General features: G+C 43.1%; 2 protein-coding genes across 2 annotated transcripts; both read right to left on the bottom strand.

Annotated features, from left to right (window-relative positions):
- Nucleotides 1–5339: 5339 nt before the first annotated feature.
- Nucleotides 5340–9001, bottom strand: lsm8 (LSM8 homolog, U6 small nuclear RNA associated). Its single transcript, XM_055937257.1, has 4 exons — nucleotides 8820–9001; nucleotides 6514–6554; nucleotides 5918–6045; nucleotides 5340–5665 (listed from the first exon to the last, which is right to left on the bottom strand). The coding sequence occupies exons 1-4, from the start codon at nucleotides 8848–8850 to the stop codon at nucleotides 5575–5577; spliced, it is 291 nt and encodes a 96-aa protein (XP_055793232.1). The 5' UTR covers nucleotides 8851–9001; the 3' UTR covers nucleotides 5340–5574.
- Nucleotides 9002–9944: 943 nt separating this feature from the next.
- rint1 (RAD50 interactor 1) lies at nucleotides 9945–24469 on the bottom strand. The gene is made up of 13 exons (XM_055937253.1): nucleotides 24044–24469; nucleotides 23561–23802; nucleotides 21465–21638; nucleotides 20958–21098; nucleotides 14289–14445; nucleotides 13955–14065; nucleotides 13482–13707; nucleotides 13019–13156; nucleotides 12519–12718; nucleotides 11971–12191; nucleotides 11446–11626; nucleotides 11028–11146; nucleotides 9945–10830 (listed from the first exon to the last, which is right to left on the bottom strand). The coding sequence occupies exons 1-13, from the start codon at nucleotides 24452–24454 to the stop codon at nucleotides 10620–10622; spliced, it is 2532 nt and encodes an 843-aa protein (XP_055793228.1). The 5' UTR covers nucleotides 24455–24469; the 3' UTR covers nucleotides 9945–10619.
- Between the last annotated feature and the right edge of the window lie 956 nt (nucleotides 24470–25425).

Below are 25425 nucleotides of genomic sequence, written 5' to 3' on the forward strand. Positions count from 1 at the left end.
AGACACACGCACACTACTCTGCTGTTCACATTTGTCTTGATTGACAGGCTTTCCAGTATGTTGTTGTTGGTGATGTTAAACAGGTCCTCCAATCTATACCAGACTGTTGGTCAGAAAGTCAAGCTGAGAAAAGTCAACTGATTCGCTCTGAGGACCATTGTGAACCAAACCCTGACTTCCTTGATGACCCTGACAACCCTGACCAAAACCATGCCTATCCTGAACCAAACCAGGCCTATCCTGAACCAAACCAGGCCTACGCACATACAAACCTCGCCTACCCTGAACCAAGACAAGCCTACCCTGAACAAATCATTGCCTACCCTGAACAAATCCTTGCCTACCCTGATGACCAACACCAGGCCGACTTCGGACCAAACTATTCCTACCACCGCTAACCAGGCCCAGAGTGTTGCTGTATGACTGAAGACACTTTGGGCGCTAACATTGAATTGCTCAGTGGAGTTTGGTTGGAGGATCAATAGGAGGATGGGCTCATTGTAATGGCTGGAATGGAATGATTGGAACGGAGTCAAACATGGTTTCCATATGTTTGATACCATTCAATGAATTCCATTCCAGCTATTACAATGAGCCCGTCCTCCTGTAGCTAGGGTCCAACATGTATGTACCTGTCTTAGTCGAGAACAGGTCTGTCTATTTCTGTGGCTCTACGGGTTCCATGCCCTAATATAAAACCAAACTAAACTTAGTGCAAGGCAATAAGATAACGGTGGCTAAATGCCAGAGGGGAGGAGTCATTAAGAGGAGTTACTATGAGGGTGACGTAAGGAGGAATCATGTATAAAACTTGTGTGCCAAGACTGGAAGGCAGTTGTTATCTTAGAACCAGCTCGGCTTTTGTTATATGGTAATAAAAGTCTGTTTGAACTCACACGCTCCGGTATTTGTGAGATATGATTGACCGAATATTTCCACAACACCGACTCCACCTTTGAGTAAATAAACGACCTTTGAACCCCTTTACATTTCACAAGAGTTTTTACGTCTGCAGACGAACCACAACCTCTACAGGATGGGTGTCCCAAAACCGGGAAGGTTGTTGCAAACGTGCGCTAATGTGACTAGAATACCTTTGTATACAACAGCCAACTTTCCGGGACATAGACATGTCTTACATGGATAGAAAGATTACATTCTTGTTAATCTTAACTGCAGTGTCCAATTAACAGTAACTATCACAGTGAAAAGAATACCATGCTATTTTTATCACGGCAACTGGTGATACATTCACCTCTGAAGGTAAATAATGTACTTACATTCAGTAATCTTGCTCTGATTTGTCATCCTGAGGGTCCCAGAGATAAAATGTAGAATAGTTTTGTTTGATCAAATCTATTTTTATGTTCAAATGGGGTATTTTATTTTTTGATTTTATGAACTGGGGTCTACAGTTTGACCCCGCTGCTGTCTCTGGCTCCACACCCATCCCATCCGGCCATCTAGATGTGTGAAAGTTAGGGTATAAGCTAATGATCTATCATGTATGACATTCCTGGGAGTGTGTAAACTTTAATTTGTTATTACCATAGCATTTTTGTATGTTCTCTATAGTTATGTACTTGAACATGTATTGGTTGACCAATTCGGCACATTTGGCCAAACTCCTGGCAGAATTGATAGAAAATATTGTGCAGTAATGTAATTCTTCACTGGATAAGTCTGAATCTTTGCACACAGACTGCTGCCATCTGGTGGCCAAAATCTAAAGTACAGCTAGACTCCTATCTGTAAGTACTGCCATTCTCTTGCATTTCAGAGATGATGGAAAAAATATATATATTTTTTTTATTTGGGGGGGGCGGGGTTGTATTATCTTTTACCAGATCCAATGACTTTTATTCTCCTACATTAATTTCACATTTCCACACATTTCCCAGTGTTTCCTTTCAAATGGTATCATGAATATGCATATCTTTGCTTCAGGGCCTGAGCTACAGGCAGTTAGATTCGGGTATGTCATTTTAGGCGAAAATTGAAAAAATGTACGATCCTTAAGAGTGCTGCCTTTAAATATTTAATTGAGTTTGATAATGCTATCATTGTGTGATGCCTGACATTGGTGATAAGTGATTGATTGTCTGTAAATTAGGCATTCTGAATTAGATTTCTTGGTTCTTCACAATGGCACCCTCTTCTGGTTATCTTGAGTGACACAGGTGAGTTTTATACATACAGAGTAGCATTCTGTTGGTGAGATGTGGTGTAAGTGATGTGATGGGTACAGGCCTATGAAATGCTTTGATTAAGTTCCATTATGTGTCTTTCATATTTGACGGAAAACCACATGTATTAAGGCATGAGGGAAGACAGGCCAGATGTTAGGTTCGGACTAGGGAGGGTACAGGTAGAGGAAGACAGGTATAGACCAGGGTCAGATGTAAGGATCAGGGAGGGTACAGGTAGAGGAAGACAGGTTTAGACCAGGGTCAGATGTAAGGATCAGGGAGGGTACAGGTAAAAGAAGACAGGTTTAGACCAGGGTCAGATGTAAGGATCAGGGAGGGTACAGGTAGAGGAAGACAGGTATAGACCAGGGTCAGATGTAAGGATCAGGGAGGGTACAGGTAGAGGAAGACAGGTATAGACCAGGGTCAGATGTAAGGATCAGGGAGGGTACAGGTAGAGGAAGACAGGTATAGACCAGGGTCAGATGTAAGGATCAGGGAGGGTACAGGTAGAGGAAGACAGGTATAGATAGATGATAATGGATAGAGTTAATATACTGGATAATAGGTTTGATGTGAAGGGGGTAAGGGGATGGGCGAGGGTAAGAAGAAGGTTGTGGGTATTGGGATGAGGGGATGTGGTAGGGTCAGATTTATTTAGGTCAAAATGACTGTTTCCCTTTCTGACTCGTTGCGACTACTGTATTAGTTAACGACTAACTGACCCACTGCACCACTCACACCCATTGGCCACTAGTCCATCCATACAGACAGACAGAGAGGGGTATTTGACCGGTGTGTTGTCAAGGTTGGAAGACAGGACAGTGCTCAGGAGCAGCTTTCCGGTACAGGTTGGAAACTCTGAAGTTTTGTAAACCTTAACAGACCCAAATTGAAAGCAATTGCATAAAACTGCTATAGATTTGTTCTACTCCTGACTAGTTTGATAGTTATTATGACCCTAACATTTGTTAAACGTATGATATGTCACAAATTACAATTTGTTATTTCTAACGGCTAGGTGGCTAACACAGCTCTAAGGGTTAAGTTTAGGGGAAGGGTTAGCTAACTTTCGAACTAGTTGCAACGTAGCTAAAAAGTAGTTACAAAGTTGCTAATTAGCTAAAATTGTCCGTGATAAGATTCAAGATGTTCGTGTTATACAGCCACCCATCCACCCCACTTTTGTTTTTGCCTAAAGTAACCTGTCTTATGTAACCATACCAAACATAACATATTATACTAATTTGAGTTGTCCCAGATTGACTTTTACTTTGCATTCAGGTCAAAGAGCAACATTTTTGTCTCATCAGACCTTTTTCCAAACTTAAGGTGTGCCTTTTCTCTGGAGCGGTTTCCATCTGGCCACTCCCATAAAGCCCAGATGGGTGGTCCTGTAGAGACTTGTCCTTCTGGCAGGTTCTCCCATCTTAGCCAAGGAACTCTTTAGTTCTGCCAGAGTGGTCATTGGGTTCTCGGTCAGTTTCCTGACCAAGGTCATTCTTGCCCGGATCGACGGCCAGCTCGAGGCAGTCTGGGTAGTTTAATATTTTTTCAATTTCCCAATGATGGAGACCACTGTGCTCGAGGAAACTTTCAACACTCTTGATATATGGCCCATCACAGTTCTATCTCAGAGATCTACAGACAGGTCCTTGGACTTCATGGTATAGTTTCTGCTCTGACATGCACTGTCAACTGTGTGACCTTATGTAGACAAGTATTGAGATGTCGCCGACAGATGGTCGCTTCGCTTCAGGTCCTTAGAAAACTATGCAGTTATTTGTTTTTGTATGTATTATTTCTTACATTGCTAGCCCAGAAAATCTCAAGTGTTATTACATACAGCCGGGAAGAACTATTGGATATAAAAGCGAAGTCAACTTCCCATCATTACGACCAGGAATACGTCTTTCCCGAGGCACCTACAGCACCCGATGTCACAGGAAGGCCATAAAGATCATCAAGGACAACAACCACCCGAGCCACTGTCTGTTCACCCCGCTATCATCCAGAAGGTGAGGTCAGTACAGGTGCATAAAAGCTGGGACTGGACCGAGAGACTGAAAAACAGCTTCTATCTCAAGGCCATCAGACTGTTAAACAGCCACCACTAACATAGAGAGGCTGCTGCCAACATATAGACTCAAATCTCTGGCCACTTCAATAAATGGATTTAATAAATGTATCACTAGTCAATTTAAATAACGCCACTTTAATAATGTTTACATATCCTACATTACTCATCTCATATGTATATACTGTATTCTACACCATCTACTGCATCTTGCCTATGTCGCACGGCCATCGCTCATCCATATATTTATATGTACATATTGTATTCATCCCTTTACATGTGTGTGTTTAAGGTAGTTGTTGTGAATTTGTTAGATTACTTGTTAGATATTACTGCAGTCGGAACTAGAAGCACAAGCATTTCACTACACTCACATTAACATCTGCTAACCATGTGTATGTGTCAAATAACATTTGATTTGTTTCTTTCAAAATTATGTCCAAACAATTGAATTTGCCACAGGTCAACTCCAATCAAGTTGTAGTGACATCTCAAGGATGATCAAAGGAAAATGGATGCACCTGAGATCAATGTGGAGCATCAGAGCAAAGGAGTGTGAATAGTTGTGTAAATTAGATATGTCTAGATTTCATTTTCAATACATTTGCAAACATTTCCAAAAAACATGTTTTCACTTCGTCATTATGAGGTATTGTGATGTCATTATGAGGTATTGTGATGTCATTATGAGGTATTGTGTGTAGATGGTTGAGAAAAAAAACATATTTAACCCATTTAGAATTCAGGCTGTAACACAAAATGTAGAATAAGTCAAGAGGTATGAATGAATGTTTTCTGAAGGTACTGTATATTTAAGCAATAAGGCACGAGGGGGTGTGGTATATGTCCAATATACAACGGCTAAGGGCTGTTCTTACACACGACGCAATTGCGATTATAAACTGGTTACCAACGTAATTAGAGTAGTAAAAATAAATGTTTTGTCATACCCATGGTATATCTGATATACCACGGCTGTCAGCCAATCAGCATTCAGGACTCAAACCACCCAGTTTATAATAGCCCTTTACTCCCTCTCACTGTTGTTGTGGAGTAACAACACACACTTCATGTTAAACAAAACACACTTTATTAAAAAATACCACCACAAATTCATCAACATCCTATTATTAGTCCCCTGGGTCCTTCATGGGGGAAGATAAACTGTGCTCTTCAGACAGGGACATCAGTAATTGCTGAGTAGGTGGTGAAAATTGAAACACTACTCTATTTCTATCTTTCTCTTTCACACACAATCACTCAGGTGTAGGGGTCAGCACACCAGAGTTGAGGGGTCAGCGTGAGAGGTCAGTGGACTATAGAGTTAAGGGGTTCCGCGCGGATGTTCCCCAGGTCCAGCGAAGAATCTGTGTCCTCGTCAATCTCCCCAATAACAGCTCTGCAAAACACAGGAGAGCAGTTGGGCCTGGGTGTACTACTGTGTGTTGAAGTCTGCCCCCCCCCTCCCTATCCACAGTGGCCAGTTAAAGTGTTCATTCCCCTCACGGTTTCAGAAATGTTGTCGACACTCAGTCTCTTCACCAATCCAAGTCCTTGATGGGAAGTGAACGGGCGCAGTGAGAGGGAGAGGTCATAAGGGGTCGTTTGGGTGAAAGGTGAGAGTTCCGCCAGAGGTCGACATGATACTTACACGTTGTCTCCTCTGACGATGTATAGTCCCAGGACCACCTGCTCCACGCCCTGAGAGGAACTGAACACACGCTCATGACTCTCATCCAGAATCAGGTTGATGGTCTGGTCAAAGCCCTTCAGGGTGCCCTGAACACACACAGTCAGATCAACGGTCCAATCAAAACAGTACACACACAATCAGATCAACGGTCCAATCAAAACAGTACACACACAGTCAGATCAACGGTCCAATCAAAACAGTACACACACAGTCAGATCAACGGTCCAATCAAAACAGTACACACACAGTCAGATCAACGGTCCAATCAAAACAGTACACACACAGTCAGATCAACGGTCCAATCAAAACAGTACACACAGTCAGATCAACGGTCCAATCAAAACAGTACACACAGTCAGATCAACGGTCCAATCAAAACAGTACACACAGTCAGATCAACGGTCCAATCAAAACAGTACACACAGTCAGATCAACGGTCCAATCAAAACAGTAGACGCACAAAATCAGGTTTATGGTCCAGTCAAAACCATTCAGACACATACAGACGCACAGATCTGGAGCCAAGTACGGCAGTGAAGTAGCTAGAGACATACCACTATCATCCGTCCGTCAGATGTAACGATGGCCACTGTACCTGGAACACAACAGCTAAGGAAGACATTTGGAACACTATTTCCAACCTGGTCTCAGGGTAGACGTAACTTAGTAAATGTAAATCCGTCACACTCAATTTGTATAAATTACATTTCGTATGGTATGTAATTCATTTGTGAATGTCCTTCTTCCATCCATGGGTGGCAGGTTGCCTAGTGGTTAGAGCGTTGGACTATTAACCAAAAGGTTGCAAGATTGAATCACCGAGGTGACAAGGTAAACATCTGTCGTTCTGTTCCTGAACAAGGCAGTTAACCCACTGTTCCTAGACCGTCATTGAAAATAAGAATTTGTTCTTAACTGATTTGCCTAGCTAAATAAAGGTTAAATTAACATTTTAAAAAGTATGATACGATACTAATTCCAATTTGTTGTGGCTAACATGCAAATTAGCTAAAAAAAAGACTAAGTAGTTGCCAAATTAGCTAAAATGTTTAAGTTGTCCGTGATGAGATTCTTACAACTTTTGGGTTGCTAGACGTTCGCGTTATACGCCCGACCAACCACCCTACTTTAGTTTTTACTTATTGAGTAACGTTCTATCTTATGTAACCATACTAAACGTAACATATATACTCATTTGAGTGCCCAGGATTTACGCTTACTATACTACGTCTAGTCTATCACCTCGATCAGACCGACAGCTTCAATGCGTTTTGGTGCATTCATTTCCAATTAAACGCTGCGCTTGCCTTGCAACATTGCGTTGCAGAGGCAGTTGCAGTGCATTCTGTGTAGTACATACACTGAACAAAAACACATGTAAAGTGTTGGTCCCATGTTTTACGAGCTGAAATAAAAGATCCCAGAAATGTTCCATACACACAAAAAGCGTATTTCCCTCAAATGTTTTGCACAAATTTGTTTACATTCCTGTTAGTGAGCATCTCTCTTTAGTCAAGAGAATTCATCCACTTTACAGGATAGGCATATCAAGAAGCTGATAAAACAGCACAATCATTACACAGGCGCCCCTAAAAGGTCACCAAAATGTGCAATTTTGTCACAATGCCACAGATTTCTCAAGTTTTGAGGGAGTGTGCAATTGGCATGCTGACTGCAGGAATCTCCACCAGGGCTGTTCCCAGAGAATTGAATGTTAATTTCTCTACCATAATGTCATTTTAGAAAATTTGGCAGTACTTCTTACCACAGACCATGTGTATGGCATTGTGTGGGTGAGTGGTTTGCTGATGTCAACGTTGTGAACAGAGGGTCCCATGGTGGGGTTATGGTATGGGCAGACATTAGCTACGGCCAACGAACACAACTGCATTTTATCGATGGCAATTTGAATGCATAGAGATACCGCGACAAAATCCTGAGGCCCATTGTCGTGCCATTCATCTGTTTTCGCATGATAATGCACGGCCCCATGTCGCAAGGGCCTGTACACAACTCCTGGTAGCTGAAAATGGCCTCCATACTCAGACATGTCACCCATTGAGCATTTTATTTTACATTCATTGAACTAGGCAAGTCAGTTAAGCACAAATTCTTATTTCAAAGACGGCCTAGGAACAGTGGGTTAATTGCCTTGTTCAGGGGCAGAACGACAGGTATTTACCTTTCGGGGATTCGATCTTGCAACCTTTCTAGTCCAACGCTCTAACCACCAGGCTACCTGCCGCCCCAATCGAGGCATATGAGACCAGGCTGCTATTTCATGAGAATCTGCACATGCAGCAGTACTGTTGAGCTTGCACGACAAATCCATAGTTAGCTTGTTATTATAAACTTGGTGGTTCAAGCCCTGAATGCTGATTGGCTGAAAGCCGTTGTATATCAGACAGTATACCACAGGTATGACAAAACATGTATTTTTACTGCTCTAATTACATTTGTAAACAGTTTATAATAGCAAAAAGGCACCTCGGGGGTTTGTGGTATATTGCCAATATACCACAGCCAAGGGCTGTATTCAGGCACTCAGCTTTGAGTCGTGCTAAAGAACAGCCCATAGCCGTGGTATATTGGCCATATACCACACCTCCTCGGGCCGTATTGCTTAAATAACACATTTGGATGAACATGTACCTATGTTTGGCTTCCAAAATCATTTCTATTATATTTTATCTAACTAGCGCACAGTTACATGTCATTCTACTAAAAACCCATATGTGATGCTATTGCTAGCAAAGCTCAATCTAGCAGGCCAAAGCACCCACGCATCAATAATCACGCGATTCATCAGCAAAAGTCCCATTCAGTGACTGTACCAGAAATAATTTAGTTCAAAGGATACGGTTGATGTAGCTCTCGAGGGCAGTGGACATGGTGACAACAAAAGACTCGTTCAAATCCGCCGGGTTTATTTGGAAAACACAAACGTAGCTCCACCGTAGATCACAAAATCGGCGTGCAGGCACAAACCGGAAACAGCATCAGACCAGACTAGATGATTGCAGACCACTAATGATTTTGGTGTCCAGAAGATGGCGCCGAATTAACAGAAAATGAGTGTCGCGCCGTTCTTTATACCTCAGTGGTGTCGCCCTACCGATCCATGAGTTTACCAGACGGCCCTTTCTAGAGATAATGGGCTTGTTCGATCTTGGATCATATTTAACTACTGATTATTATTTGGAGATCAGTCAGTCACCATTTACCCACAATGCATCATGGATTTGATGTTCTCCAGCTAAAGGGACCAGGGTTCTGGTCTTGAAGCATTGTTTCAACTGCTCCTACAGTTTTGCTTCGGCACTGCAGTTTAACTGACACCCGGCCCAGAAAGCCCATTTCCATAGACGGCCACAGAAAAAAAGTCAGATTAGAAAATTCCTAATAAAACACTTTAGTCATAACCTTTGTGCACAAAACAACCATTTCATTTTTTGAATTATTTCCCCCCAGTGCTCACAGTGGAAGACAGTTCTGTTGCAGAGCATCAACACGTGATGTATCACAGGTCAATTGTGACTGACTGATCTACAAATAATGAGTCGTTATTTATGATGCAAGGTGATTTGTAGATCAGTCAGTCAGCAGTCACCAGCAATATCAAACAAGTCCATTAACATGTTAATATTCATCCAATGTCTGCTGTTTTTTCAGATGACGTAATATCTACTTCCTTTGCGCACTAAGTGCTAGTGCACATGTGATGTTGGTCCGTATAAACCGGATGAAACCTGGTCATGAATGTCAGTAGATTACCTTAAACAGTCGGACATATAGATGCCGTCTCTAGCGCTCATTATACCTCAGTGTCTCCAACACTGCTTCTGTTTCTATGGCATACTGTACCTAGGCAGGCTGCTGAGGCCCACTTATCTCACTGGAGTGACTTCATCAGAATCTTTTACTCTGAAATACATTAGCATGAACGTACATGATTTGTTGTCAAAAAGGCAGTTACTGACATAAATTACATTTCCGGGATTTAAACGTTTTTATTTCTCACTTCTTTACAAATGTATATGACATTAAATAAGCTAATGTGACAGACAGGGCTGTTGTTGTTATCAAATGCACTGGACTGCTTAAAACAGCAGTGTTAAGGTCTCCTATTGCTCGTCTGGTTAAAGACAACAGTCCCTGTCAGGAAGTGAGAAGAGGACCTCCTGAAATACCCATCCACACCATGTAACGTGGTGGTACTACTAGATCTCCTCCACCAGAAGACTGAAGTCTGGGCTGTCAGTCAATAGACAAATAATGTCATCTACATGAGCAGTTGATGTAAACACATCCATCAGTCTCCAGTCGAGGTCTCTCTCCTGCGTCTAGGCCAGGAGTGGTGAGTTGATATGGAACAAGTGCTGAGCTTGTAGACAGAGGATCGAAAAAGTAAACAAAACTGGGATTAAACGGGATAGGACAGGACTATTCAGGAATGAGAGCGGTCTATTCCAGGTTTCTGGGATACGGTGTAGTTCATTGGTAGTGGTTGTTCTTTGCCAGCTGAAGCCCGTCCTAGCCTGGTCACAGATCTGTTAGCGCTGCCTTGCTCAACTCCTATGTCCAATCGGCATCACAAAGACCATAGGAGTTGTCAAAAACACATGTGGGACCAGGCTACTGTTCCTCCTCCTATCTCCCCTCACTTTCCCGGCCAGGAGGCCCTGAGGTTGAGCAGGATGAGGACGTCGCAGGGGGCCAGGCGGTAGACCCCCAGCTCGTTGAGGGCTGACACAGGGCTGGGCTGCTTGCCCTCCGGGGTCCCTGGTTCCTCCTCAGCCTGCCTCAGGACGTCTCGTAGAAGAAGAGCTGAGCCCACATTCAGACACAGGATGATGCAGGCCTCCTTCACACTGAGAGAGGGAGACATGACAAATCGTTTTTACCTAGAAATTATTTGACAAGGAATTCAACCCCTGTGCAGGACATTTAATAACCTAAAGGAACTACAAACAAACTGTAGGTCTCTTCTAAAGATTATGGTACAGTGGACAATGTTTCCAGGTGATATTGTCAGCAGAATTGCCATTGTATGAAATGGCCCACTCACTGTTTGAAGAAGTTCTCAGGCCTCTTGCAGTAGTGTCCAAACAGAGGGAAGAGGTTTCTTGTCATGTCGAATTGGAGCTGGGCTGCACCCCCCTCGTTGAAGTGGTTATACAGAATCACCTGAGGGAGACAGGTAGCAGCTCCAGAAGTTAATAGAGATGTGATTTACCCCCCAAAATACATTCTCTACTGCTTCATCCTATTTCTTAAATCTGTATTTTATCATTACAATTAGTCAGTAGCCATTGTAGTTTTCATGTATTTGAGAACAGATGTGTCTAATGATGTGTGACAATCTAATTACCTTCTTTTAAGTCACTCCAGACAGTAGTATCTGCAAAATCACTAAAAGTTCAAATATTTAATTAAGTCAACTATCTGATTAATTCCAATTGTAGCAGGCCAGCAGTGTGACTCACATTCTGGTAGAGGAAGAGGTCCAGCCTCTCAGCCAGGTCCTGCCAGCCCATCTGGAAGAGAGGCAGACACAGCATCTGCTGCAGCTGGAGCAGGTGGTCCCTGAGACAGAGCATCAGAGGACAGGCTAAACTGGACAGGGACATGGTGGCCTGGTCACACTGGGACGGCAGAGACAACCACCTGGGAGAAGAAGGATACACGTTAGTGTCATTCTACTTTTTAACATTTTGTTCACTCCAACATTTTGTTGTTCAATTGGGTATATATATGGTGGCTGTAGGTGATGATCTGAGCTCTACCAGATTCTTTCAAGAACTCACATTTCATTCCCACTGTCCAGGCGTGTTACAGGACAAAGACATTTGTCACAAAGTGCTTACAATCAGCCTGGGCCTAAACACCAAGCAAAGCAAGGCGACAGTGGGTGCCTAGTGTTTAAAACTCCAAAAATAGGACTACATCTTGAGAGGAACTAGATTCAACAGAAAGAACCCTTCCTCTAAGTGAAGAGTGTCTCCACTGACCTGTCCCTGCAGTAGGGCTGGGCCTTCTTCTGTACATCCCTCATGACAGCCTCCAGTAACCTGCCCAGCATGTCTCCTCTCAGCCTCTCCAGCAGCCCCAGGAGCCCCTCAAACAGAGACCCCTCCAGAGAGGCCAGACGGCCGGACTCAGTGACCCCCAGCGGCCCCAACAGCTCCTCCTCCCCCAGGGCCACAGCTGACTGCTGCAGCTGCAGGAAGAACTGAGGAAGAAGAGAGGAGGAGAGAGCAAAGACAATTGAACAGCCTTGAAGAAGACCTCTGGAGCGGTGCAGCAAAAGGAGGGACCATACAGCAGAGTGAAGGTGTGATGTGTTTTTTTCTGTCCCCTTAACCTGGAGAATTATTGGATGTGCATACTCCTTCTGAACTGACAACACATGTACAGTCAGACAGACTGACAGACAGGCAGACAGACAGGCGGGCAGTATGTGGAGAAGTATTTTTGTATTTGTTATGGATCCACATTAGCTGCTGCCAATGCAACAGTATGTATAGCAACAGTGTGATGACTCCGAGGGGCCACGTACCACGTTGTCTCCCCAGTCCCCCAGCACGGTGGAGATGTAGTTGGCAGCGTTGAGAATAGCACAGTATCTAGGGCCCAGCGGGTTACGGGACTCTTCCTTCATCACCTGGGTGAGGCGGATACGGAAGTCGTCCACCAGCTCTCTCTGTAGCGCCAGGAAACGCAGCTGGGCACGAGGGCAGGGGAGGGCACGGTAGCGGTCTGGGAGGGGGAGCATTAGAGATTGAGGGGGAGAGAGAGGAGCAGGGGGAGGAGGATAGAGGGGGGTGGGGGGGGGGGGGGGGGGGGGGGGAAGGGAAAGCAGAGAGATAGAGAGCAGTAAGTCTACAGCAGGTCGTTCCTCTACGACAAACAGAGGGATGAGCGGTGACCACCACCAAGACAGACAGAGAGAGACAGACAGAGAGAGAGAGAGAGAGAGAGACGAGAGAGAGAGCGAGAGAGAGACGAGAGAGAGAGAGAGACAGAGAGATAAAGTGATAAAGTAGTTAATAATCCTACCAGTGATGACCAGCAGTAAGGTCATGAAGGTCTCAGCGCAGTCTGGAGCCTTGAGTTCGTCCATGTCACTGATGTCTTTGTACTGGGAGCTCCAAGCCCCCTCAGCAGACAGCATGGCATCCACCTTCTCTATCGCCACTACAGAGAGACACACAGTTGGGATGAGCACACATCACACATTCACTAAATCACATACACTGACATAAACGGAGTCTAACAGAGTAAAATCCCACATAAAATCAATCTCTTTGTCAGTCCCAAATGGCTTCCTACCCCTTCCCTTCACCCAAACCCTTCAATGTTTGCAGATCTGTAAGGTAGAAACAATATGGCGGAAGCTCTGCCAGTACACCGCTTATACCTATCCAGCCCCTTCAGATCTGTGGAAATTGGAGGGTTAGGGCCAAGGGGAAAGAGTAGGGAACGATGAGAGATGCTCCACTGCTGCCTCTCTCTCACTCACTCTTCCTCTCCACAGTGAGCCACTTCTGCAGCACGACCTCCTCCAGCAGTACATGCAGCACTCCGGGCAGGGTGCTGGGGTAGGAGTGGCTGGTGCGCAGCTCCCTCTCGAACTGCAGGATCTCATCCACCAGGTGGCAGAAGAGAGTGTCGTCGTAGAGCAGCCGTGGAGCATCTGACGCTAGCTTCTCCTGGGCCAGGGTGAGTAGACCGCGACACAGCTCCACCTGGTGGGGACGGGAGGGATGACATGAGATACTTCAATAGCTATAACCAATATATTTTATTATATTAATATATATATGCTTATATCCTCTCATATGACTGTGGACATCAAGAGCTGCTACGATTGACAGATGACTGCAATGGACTCAGCTTGACTTCAGACTGCTTTGAATCTTGGGGGTGAACAAATACTTCAATGGCACATGAAGTCAGGATTCTAGATGATCATTTAGCGGCTGATCCTCTAACCTTGGCGTTGACGTTAGCTCCATTTCTGTCCAGAATGGGCTGGATCTTCTCCTCCATGAAGTTGGAGCTGTTACCCATCCACATCAGGACCTGGGTCAGGAACCACTCAGGCTGCATGGAGACAGAGATGGAGGTTCTTGTTATTGTCACAGTCTCTCTGTCTGTGTGTGTTTGAGACATGCTCTGTGTGTGTGTGTGTGTGTGTGTGTGTGTGTGTGTGTGTGTGTGTGTGTGTGTGTGTGTGTGTGTGTGTGTGTGTGTGTGTGTGTGTGTGTGTGTGTGTGTGTGTGTGTGTGTGTGTGTGTGTGTGTGTGTGTGTGTGTGTTGCTCTAACCTTGTTGAGTGAGTTGGTCTGACGGTTTCCAGTGAAGTGGTATCGAAACCTCTTGCTCAGAGGAAGCAGCATGATCTGGACAGGAAGAGACAGGGGTGTCATCGGGGGCAACCCTACACGGGACACAGAGGGTGGCTTCTCTGATATGAGATCATCACTGAGAAACAGGTTAAAGAAACTGGCCAGGTATTCATCTCAGTACAATGTCTCAATGTAAAACGATAACATCAATATCAGTCAATATCTTAGGAAGTGTGTGGGGAACAGTATGTCTGTGACTGGGAATGTATGAAGAATGAAGCTAGTGTATGAAGAAGTGTGCAGAGTGTATATAATGCACTGTGTCTATAACCCAGTCCTGTCTATAACCTAGTAGTGTCTATAACCCAGTCCTGTCTATAACCCAGTTCTGTCTATAACCCAGTCCTGTCTATAACCCAGTCCTGTCTATAACCTAGTCCTGTCTATAACCGAGTCCTGTCTATACCCCAGTCCTGTCTATAACCCAGTCCTGTCTATAACCTAGTAGTGTCTATAACCCAGTCCTGTCTATAACCCAGTCCTGTCTATAACCCAGTCTTGTCTATAACCCAGTCCTGTCTATAACCCAGTCCTGTCTATAACCCAGTCCTGTCTATAACCCAGTCCTGTCTATAACCTAGTAGTGTATATAACCCAGTCCTGTCTACAACCCAGTCCTGTCTACAACCCAGTCCTGTCTATAACCCAGTCCTGTCTATAACCTAGTAGTGTCTATAACCCAGTCCTGTCTATAACCTAGTAGTGTCTATAACCCAGTCCTGTCTATAACCCAGTCCTGTCTATAACCTAGTCCTGTCTATAACCTAGTAGTGTATATATAACCTAGTAGTGTCTATAACCCAGTCCTGTCTATAACCCAGTAGTGTCTATAACCCAGTCCTGTCTATAACCCAGTCATGTCTATAACCTAGTAGTGGCTATAACCTAGTAGTGGCTATAACCTAGTAGTGGCTATAACCTAGTAGTGGCTATAACCTAGTAGTGTCTATAACCCAGTCCTGTCTATAACCCAGTCCTGTCTATAACCTAGTCCTGTCTATAACTGAGTCCTGTCTATACCCCAGTCCTGTCTATAACCCAGTCCTGTCTATAACCTAGTAGTGTCTATAACCCAGTCCTGTCTATAACCCAGTCCTGTCTATAACCTAGTAGTGTCTATAACCCAGTCCTGTCTATAACCCAGTCCTGTCTATAACCTAGTAGTGTCTATAACCCAGTCCTGTCTATAACCCAGTCCTGTCTATAACCTAGTAGTGTCTATAACCCAGTCCTGTCTATAACCTAGTAGTGTCTATAACCCAGTCCTGTCTATAACCCAGTCCTGTCTATAACCTAGTAGTGTCTATAACCCAGTCCTGTCTATAACCTAGTAGTGTCTATAACCTAGTAGTGTCTATAACCCAGTCCTGTCTATAACCCAGTCCTGTCTATAACCTAGTAGTGTCTATAACCCAGTCCTGTCTATAACCTAGTAGTGTCTATAACCCAGTCCTGTCTATAACCCAGTCCTGTCTATAACCTAGTAGTGTCTATAACCCAGTCCTGTCTATAACCTAGTAGTGTCTATAACCTAGTAGTGTCTATAACCCAGTCCTGTCTATAACCCAGTCCTGTCTATAACCCAGTAGTGTCTATAACCTAGTAGTGTCTATAACCCAGTCGTGTCTATAACCTAGTAGTGTCTATAACCTAGTAGTGTCTATAAACCAGTCCTGTCTATAACCCAGTCCTGTCTATAACCCAGTCCTGTCTATAACCCAGTCCTGTCTATAACCCAGTCCTGTCTATAACCCAGTCCTGTCTATAACCCAGTAGTGTCTATAACCTATTCCTGTCTATAACCTAGTAGTGTCTATAACCCAGTCCTGTCTATAACCCAGTCCTGTCTATAACCCAGTCCTGTCTATAACCCAGTCCTGTCTATAACCTAGTAGTGTCTATAACCCAGTCCTGTCTATAACCTAGTAGTGTCTATAACCAAGTTCTGTCTATAACCCAGTCCTGTCTATAACCCAGTCCTGTCTATAACCCAGTCCTGTCTATAACCTAGTAGTGTCTATAACCCAGTCCTGTCTATAACCCAGTCCTGTCTATAACCCAGTCCTGTCTATAACCCAGTCCTGTCTATAACCTAGTAGTGTCTATAACCCAGTCCTGTCTATAACCCAGTCCTGTCTATAACCTAGTAGTGTCTATAACCCAGTCCTGTCTATAACCTAGTAGTGTCTATAACCCAGTCCTGTCTATAACCTAGTAGTGTCTATAACCCAGTCCTGTCTATAACCCAGTCCTGTCTATAACCTAGTAGTGTCTATAACCCAGTCCTGTCTATAACCCAGTCCTGTCTATAACCTAGTAGTGTATATAACCCAGTCCTGTCTATAACCCAGTCCTGTCTATAACCCAGTCCTGTCTATAACCTAGTAGTGTCTATAACCCAGTCCTGTCTATAACCCAGTCCTGTCTATAACCCAGTCCTGTCTATAACCCAGTAGTGTCTATAACCTATTCCTGTCTATAACCTAGTAGTGTCTATAACCCAGTCCTGTCTATAACCCAGTCCTGTCTATAACCCAGTCCTGTCTATAACCTAGTAGTGTCTATAACCCAGTCCTGTCTATAACCTAGTAGTGTCTATAACCAAGTTCTGTCTATAACCCAGTCCTGTCTATAACCCAGTCCTGTCTATAACCCAGTCCTGTCTATAACCTAGTAGTGTCTATAACCCAGTCCTGTCTATAACCCAGTCCTGTCTATAACCCAGTCCTGTCTATAACCCAGTCCTGTCTATAACCTAGTAGTGTCTATAACCCAGTCCTGTCTATAACCCAGTCCTGTCTATAACCTAGTAGTGTCTATAACCCAGTCCTGTCTATAACCTAGTAGTGTCTATAACCCAGTCCTGTCTATAACCTAGTAGTGTCTATAACCCAGTCCTGTCTATAACCCAGTCCTGTCTATAACCTAGTAGTGTCTATTACCCAGTCCTGTCTATAACCCAGTCCTGTCTATAACCTAGTAGTGTATATAACCCAGTCCTGTCTATAACCCAGTCCTGTCTATAACCCAGTCCTGTCTATAACCTAGTAGTGTCTATAACCCAGTCCTGTCTATAACCCAGTCCTGTCTATAACCCAGTCGTGTCTATAACCCAGTCCTGTCTATAACCCAGTCCTGTCTATAACCCAGTCCTGTCTATAACCCAGTCCTGTCTATAACCCAGTCCTGTCTATAACCCAGTAGTGTCTATAACCCAGTCCTGTCTATAACCCAGTCCTGTCTATAACCCAGTCCTGTCTATAACCCAGTCCTGTCTATAACCCAGTCCTGTCTATAACCTAGTAGTGTCTATAACCCAGTCCTGTCTATAACCTAGTAGTGTCTATAACCCAGTCCTGTCTATAACCTAGTAGTGTCTATAACCCAGTCCTGTCTATAACCTAGTCCTGTCTATAACCCAGTCCTGTCTATAACCTAGTAGTGTATATAACCCAGTCCTGTCTATAACCCAGTCCTGTCTATAACCCAGTCCTGTCTATAACCTAGTAGTGTCTATAACCCAGTCCTGTCTATAACCCAGTCCTGTCTATAACCCAGTCGTGTCTATAACCCAGTCCTGTCTATAACCCAGTCCTGTCTATAACCCAGTAGTGTCTATAACCCAGTCCTGTCTATAACCCAGTCCTGTCTATAACCCAGTCCTGTCTATAACCCAGTCCTGTCTATAACCCAGTCCTGTCTATAACCTAGTAGTGTCTATAACCCAGTCCTGTCTATAACCTAGTAGTGTCTATAACCCAGTCCTGTCTATAACCTAGTAGTGTCTATAACCCAGTCCTGTCTATAACCTAGTAGTGTCTATAACCCAGTCCTGTCTATAACCTAGTCCTGTCTATAACCCAGTCCTGTCTATAACCCAGTCATGTCTATAACCCAGTCATGTCTATAACCCAGTCATGTCTATAACCCAGTCCTGTCTATAACCCAGTCCTGTCTATAACCTAGTAGTGTCTATAACCCAGTCCTGTCTATAACCCAGTCCTGTCTATAACCTAGTAGTGTCTATAACCTAGTAGTGTCTATAACCCAGTCATGTCTATAACCCAGTCATGTCTATAACCTAGTAGTGTCTATAACCCAATCCTGTCTATAACCCAGTAGTGTCTATAACCTAGTCCTGTCTATAACCCAGTCCTGTCTATAACCCAGTCCTGTCTATAACCCAGTCATGTCTATAACCCAGTCCTGTCTATAACCCAGTCCTGTCTATAACCCAGTCCTGTCTATAACCCAGTAGTGTCTATAACCCAGTCCTGTCAATAACCTAGTAGTATCTATAACCCAGTCCTGTCTATAACCTAGTAGTGTCTATAACCCAGTAGTGTCTATAACCTAGTAGTGTCTATAACCTAGTAGTGTCTATAACCTAGTCGTGTCTATAACCCAGTCCTGTCTATAACCCAGTCCTGTCTATAACCTAGTCCTGTCTATAACCCAGTAGTGTCTATAACCTAGTAGTGTCTATAACCTAGTAGTGTCTATAACCTAGTAGTGTCTATAACCCAGTCCTGTCTATAACCTAGTAGTGTCTATAACCCAGTCCTGTCTATAACCTAGTCCTGTCTATAACCTAGTCCTGTCTATAACCTAGTCCTGTCTATAACCTAGTAGTGTCTATAACCTAGTAGTGTCTATAACCCAGTAGTGTCTATAACCTAGTAGTGTCTATAACCTAGTAGTGTCTATAACCTAGTAGTGTCTATAACCCAGTCCTGTCTATAACCTAGTAGTGTCTATAACCCAGTCCTGTCTATAACCTAGTCCTGTCTATAACCTAGTCCTGTCTATAACCTAGTCCTGTCTATAACCTAGTAGTGTCTATAACCTAGTAGTGTCTATAACCCAGTCCTGTCTATAACCCAGTCCTGTCTATAACCCAGTCCTGTCTATAACCTAGTAGTGTCTATAACCTAGTAGTGTCTATAACCCAGTCCTGTCTATAACCCAGTAGTGTCTATAACCCAGTCCTGTCTATAACCCAGTCCTGTCTATAACCCAGTCCTGTCTATAACCCAGTCCTGTCTATAACCTAGTAGTGTCTATAACCCAGTCCTGTCTATAACCTAGTAGTGTCTATAACCCAGTCCTGTCTATAACCTAGTAGTGTCTATAACCCAGTCCTGTCTATAACCCAGTCCTGTCTATAACCTAGTAGTGTCTATAACCTAGTAGTGTCTATAACCTAGTCCTGTCTATAACCCAGTCCTGTCTATAACCCAGTCCTGTCTATAACCTAGTAGTGTCTATAACCTAGTAGTGTCTATAACCTAGTCCTGTCTATAACCCAGTCCTGTCTATAACCTAGTAGTGTCTATAACCCAGTCCTGTCTATAACCCAGTCCTGTCTATAACCCAGTCCTGTCTATAACCCAGTCCTGTCTATAACCCAGTCCTGTCTATAACCTAGTCCTGTCTATAACCCAGTCCTGTCTATAACCCAGTCCTGTCTATAACCCAGTCCTGTCTATAACCTAGTAGTGTCTATAACCCAGTCCTGTCTATAACCTAGTCCTGTCTATAACCCAGTCCTGTCTATAACCCAGTCCTGTCTATAACCCAGTCCTGTCTATAACCTAGTCCTGTCTATAACCTAGTAGTGTCTATAACCCAGTAGTGTCTATAACCTAGTAGTGTCTATAACCTAGTAGTGTCTATAACCTAGTAGTGTCTATAACCTAGTAGTGTCTATAACCCAGTCCTGTCTATAACCCAGTCCTGTCTATAACCCAGTCCTGTCTATAACCCAGTCCTGTCTATAACCTAGTCCTGTCTATAACCCAGTCCTGTCTATAACCCAGTCCTGTCTATAACCCAGTCCTGTCTATAACCCAGTAGTGTCTATAACCCAATCCTGTCTATAACCCAGTCCTGTCTATAACCCAATCCTGTCTATAACCTAGTCCTGTCTATAACCTAGTAGTGTCTATAACCCAGTCCTGTCTATAACCCAGTCCTGTCTATAACCCAGTCCTGTCTATAACCTAGTAGTGTCTATAACCCAATCCTGTCTATAACCCAGTCCTGTCTATAACCTAGTAGTGTCTATAACCCAGTCCTGTCTATAACCTAGTCCTGTCTATAACCCAGTCCTGTCTATAACCCAGTCCTGTCTATAACCCAGTAGTGTCTATAACCCAGTCCTGTCTATAACCTAGTAGTGTCTATAACCCAGTCCTGTCTATAACCTAGTAGTGTCTATAACCTAGTCCTGTCTATAACCCAGTCTTGTCTATAACCCAGTCCTGTCTATAACCTAGTAGTGTCTATAACCCAGTCCTGTCTATAACCCAGTCCTGTCTATAACCTAGTAGTGTCTATAACCTAGTCCTGTCTATAACCTAGTAGTGTCTATAACCTAGTAGTGTTTATAACCTAGTCCTGTCTATAACCCAGTCCTGTCTATAACCCAGTCCTGTCTATAACCCAGTCTTGTCTATAACCTAGTAGTGTCTATAACCTAGTAGTGTCTATAACCTAGTAGTGTCTATAACAGCGTATGTATAACAGACGATAATGCTAGTGTGTATGTCTTCGACACTGATAACACTATATTAGGGTGAAGGATACGAGGTCTGTAGAGACAGGAGCTGGGCCACCAGTAGCTCCAGCTGGCTGTGGAGCTCCTGAGCGTTGGCAGGGGGGGAGAGAGACTGGGTGGGAGGAGAGATGAACGGCCAGTGGAGCTGGATCAGCAACTCCTCAAAATCACTGCCAGACAGAGGAGGAGTTCAAAATCCCATTCAGGTCTGACGTAGCTTGACTTTGGATCATCATAATAACTGTGAATCACCAAGCCCGGTCCTGGAGAGCTACTGTGTGTCTCTTACTTGTTCTGGCCCAACACAAATACACCTGGTCAACTAATCATTTAGACTGAATTAGATGGGTTAGTGCCAGGCTGGAACAAAGGCCTGCATGGCCGGTTGCTCTCCAGGACCAGGGTTGCTGACCACTGATCTAAATAGAGATCCTAATAATTAACACAGAGTTCTCCATCTCCAGTCCTTCTGCTCCGGCCCGGCACGCTAACACAACACACTGCCTACCCCGTCAGACCCATTCATACATACATACCCAGCCAGTCTGTCCTTAATGATCTTGTGCCAGAAGCATAGTGTCTCTCTGAGGAAGGCCTGGAGATGAGAGCAGCCAGACTGCTTTAGGCCCACATCTAGACTGGCCATGCTGCCCACCGCCACCACTGCCTCCCATATACTGTTGGTCATCAGACACTGCTGGATGCTGTCACTGTGGGAGGAGAGACCGACAGTTAGCAGAACACCTTAACATACAGTAGGATACCATTTTGTGGGTGTGTATTCCAATCAGGTTCCTATCTTTGAATACTGTCAAATATATTGTCCAACTACAAGATGAAAATATATTGTCCAACTACAATATGAAAATATATTGTCCAACTGCAAGATGAAAATATATTGTCCAACTGCAAGAATAAAATATATTGTCCAACTGCAAGATGAAAATATATTGTCCAACTGCAAGAAGAAAATATATTGTCCAACTGCAAGATGAAAATATATTGTCCAACTGCAAGATGAAAATATATTGTCCAACTGCAAGATGAAAATATATTGTCCAACTACAAGATGAAAATATATTGTCCAACTGCAAGAAGAAAATATATTGTCCAACTGCAAGAAGAAAATATATTGTCCAACTGCAAGATGAAAATATATTGTCCAACTGCAAGATGAAAATATATTGTCCAACTGCAAGATGAAAATATATTGTCCAACTGCAAGAATAAAATATATTGTCCAACTGCAAGAGTAAAATATATTGTCCAACTACAAGATGAAAATATATTGTCCAACTGCAAGATGAAAATATATTGTCCAACTACAAGATGAAAATATATTGTCCAACTGCAAGAATAAAATATATTGTCCAACTACAAGATGAAAATATATTGTCCAACTACAAGATGAAAATATATTGTCCAACTGCAAGAATAAAATATATTGTCCAACTGCAAGATGAAAATATATTGTCCAACTACAAGAAGAAAATATATTGTCCAACTACAAGATGAAAATATATTGTCCAACTACAAGATGAAAATATATTGTCCAACTGCAAGAATAAAATATATTGTCCAACTACAAGATGAAAATATATTGTCCAACTACAAGATGAAAATATATTGTCCAACTGCAAGAATAAAATATATTGTCCAACTGCAAGATGAAAATATATTGTCCAACTACAAGAAGAAAATATATTGTCCAACTACAAGATGAAAATATATTGTCCAACTACAAGATGAAAATATATTGTCCAACTGCAAGATGAAAATATATTGTCCAACTGCAAGATGAAAATATATTGTCCAACTACAAGAAGAAAATATATTGTCCAACTGCAAGATGAAAATATATTGTCCAACTACAAGAAGAAAATATATTGTCCAACTGCAAGATGAAAATATATTGTCCAACTGCAAGAATAAAATATATTGTCCAACTGCAAGATGAAAATATATTGTCCAACTACAAGATGAAAATATATTGTCCAACTGCAAGAAGAAAATATATTGTCCAACTGCAAGATGAAAATATATTGTCCAACTGCAAGAATAAAATATATTGTCCAACTGCAAGATGAAAATATATTGTCCAACTACAAGATGAAAATATATTGTCCAACTGCAAGAGTAAAATATATTGTCCAACTACAAGATGAAAATATATTGTCCAACTGCAAGATGAAAATATATTGTCCAACTACAAGATTAAAATATATTGTCCAACTGCAAGAGTAAAATATATTGTCCAACTACAAGATGAAAATATGTTGTCCAACTGCAAGATGAAAATATATTGTCCAACTACAAGAAGAAAATATATTGTCCAACTGCAAGATGAAAATATATTGTCCAACTACAAGAAGAAAATATATTGTCCAACTGCAAGATGAAAATATATTGTCCAACTACAAGAATAAAATATATTGTCCAACTGCAAGATGAAAATATATTGTCCAACTACAAGAAGAAAATATATTGTCCAACTGCAAGAAGAAAATATATTGTCCAACTGCAAGATGAAAATATATTGTCCAACTACAAGAAGAAAATATATTGTCCAACTACAAGATGAAAATATATTGTCCAACTACAAGAAGAAGAAAATAATAATACTGTTGCTCACCTGAGTTCTTCAATGCGTGACAGACACTGCAGGTATTTCATGTGTTTCTCTATGTTGTCCAGCTGTTCCAGGGGCCGTCCCAGGCTGTCTGCCCAGGGCTGGGCGCCCTGCAGGTGCTGTATCAGGGTGTTGGACAGGACCCTCTCCTGCTGTAGCAAACCTTCCAGAGACACACGGGACTCCTCGGCTGCAGACAGCGCTGCTGACACCCGCAGCGGCACCGAACTGGACACCGTCAGAACCTGAGAAGGTGGGTGGAGGAAGACCTGTCAGCAAGGGAAATGCACGCCCTTAAACTAGCTAGCAAAGGTTAGCTAGTTGGATAGATCATGTTTGTATTACTTACATTAACTAGCTGCAGTCAAGGGGCAGAATAATATTCGCATTATTAACGATTCTATTATTTTTCATGCAATAATTGATACAGCATTGAACGCTGATTTGAGTGTGCATCATGAAGTTAACAACGCGCTTTCTAGCTACCTGCTCCTCCAGCAACTTGTTTTCCGCTGTCAGTTTCTCCAGGAGCGCGCTAACTTTCTTCAGCGACTTCAGATCCACTCCGATTTCTTTCTCTATCAAGTCGACAACGTAGTCGGGGAGTGCTCCATCCCCCGATCCTGTTTCGGAGTCTTCATCATTTGTCGATATGGGGCTTTGTAGATCAGATTCATCACTTTGGCCGTTCTGCTGCTCTGCAGAGGGCGCCGCCATCTTTCTTCTGTGTCTCTTCCACGTCAACAGCACGCAGATGTAAACACAGCACCAAACACAGCCGTCACCGTCAAATACACCTCCTCTAGTGGTGACAGTTAGTACTGCGGGACCTGTCACGGGTAAACACTTGGGACATTTCCAACTACTACACAATCCACGCTTCCTTCCATCCTCCATTCCTTGGCTTGGAGTAACCAGTGATATCATAAGTGGAGTGGTGATAGCCTCAGACAATTTACCGTAGATGTGTTATTTCAGTGATTACTAAAGGGAATTAGGAAGGATGTTTTCAAAACAAGACCCTCTTCAGTGTTGAGTGTCATGTTGACAATCAAGACCTCACAGGAAACAACAGGACCTACTGTATGTGCTCAGTTATGTAGTTGTTGAACTAATCTGTTACCCAGAAGGGAACCGTTCTATTCCAGCATCTTATTCTGTCCTATTCTACTGTATCTTAGTCTATGCTGCTCTGACATTGCTCATCCAAATATTTATATATTCTTAATTCCAGTCCTTTAATTTAGATTGTGTATATTGTTAGATATTACTTGTTAGATATTACTGCACTGTTGGAGCTAGAAACACAAGCATTTCACTACACTCGCAATAACATCTACTATACACGTGTATGTGACAAATAAAATGTGATTTGATCTCAAACATATTGTAAAATACGTACGATCCCTTCTCCTTCATTCGTACATCCTTTTCCTGTGAATGGGGAATATGCTTAAGTCTGTTCCGTTACTATCTTCCTCTTTACAAAATGTGCTCCAGATGTTTTGCGGGGGTTGCATTGACATTGCTTAACAATTGGCCCTTCTCTGGATTCCTAGGGACCCAGTGGGGCTGCGTCTCAAATAGCATTCTATTCCCTATATAGTGCACTACTTTTGACAAGGGCCCATAGAGCACTAGGGCCATTTTGGACGTAGTGTGGTGAGGTCGTAGTTGTCCAGAAATGGCTAGTTATGTGATTTCATGTTCACTCACGCCTCCTTGTGTAACAGTATAGCTTCCGTTCCTCTCCTCGCCCCTACCTGGGCTCAAACCAGGGACCCTCTGCACACATCAACAACTGCCTCCCACAAAGCATCGTTACCCATCGCTCCACAAAGCCGCGGCTCTGCAAGGGGAACAACTAC

Source organism: Salvelinus fontinalis, chromosome 11, assembly GCF_029448725.1.
Source record: "Salvelinus fontinalis isolate EN_2023a chromosome 11, ASM2944872v1, whole genome shotgun sequence".
NCBI classification, from domain to species: domain Eukaryota; kingdom Metazoa; phylum Chordata; class Actinopteri; order Salmoniformes; family Salmonidae; genus Salvelinus; species Salvelinus fontinalis.

Excerpts from the sequence above, each read along its gene's own strand:
- lsm8 (XM_055937257.1), bottom strand. The coding sequence starts at position 8,850 with ATGTCCACTGCCCTCGAGAGCTACATCAACC. Across the intron at positions 6,555-8,819 it reads CCTCGAGAGCTACATCAACC|GTACAGTGGCCATCGTTACA; the intron begins GTATCCTTTGAA and ends GTTGTGTTCCAG. Across the intron at positions 5,666-5,917 it reads ATCGTCAGAGGAGACAACGT|AGCTGTTATTGGGGAGATTG; the intron begins GTAAGTATCATG and ends TGTGTTTTGCAG.
- rint1 (XM_055937253.1), bottom strand. The coding sequence starts at position 24,454 with ATGGAGGATGGAAGGAAGCGTGGATTGTGTAGTAGTTGGAAATGTCCC. Across the intron at positions 21,639-23,560 it reads TCACGCATTGAAGAACTCAG|TGACAGCATCCAGCAGTGTC; the intron begins GTGAGCAACAGT and ends CTCCTCCCACAG. Across the intron at positions 21,099-21,464 it reads ATTAAGGACAGACTGGCTGG|TGATTTTGAGGAGTTGCTGA; the intron begins GTATGTATGTAT and ends TCTGTCTGGCAG.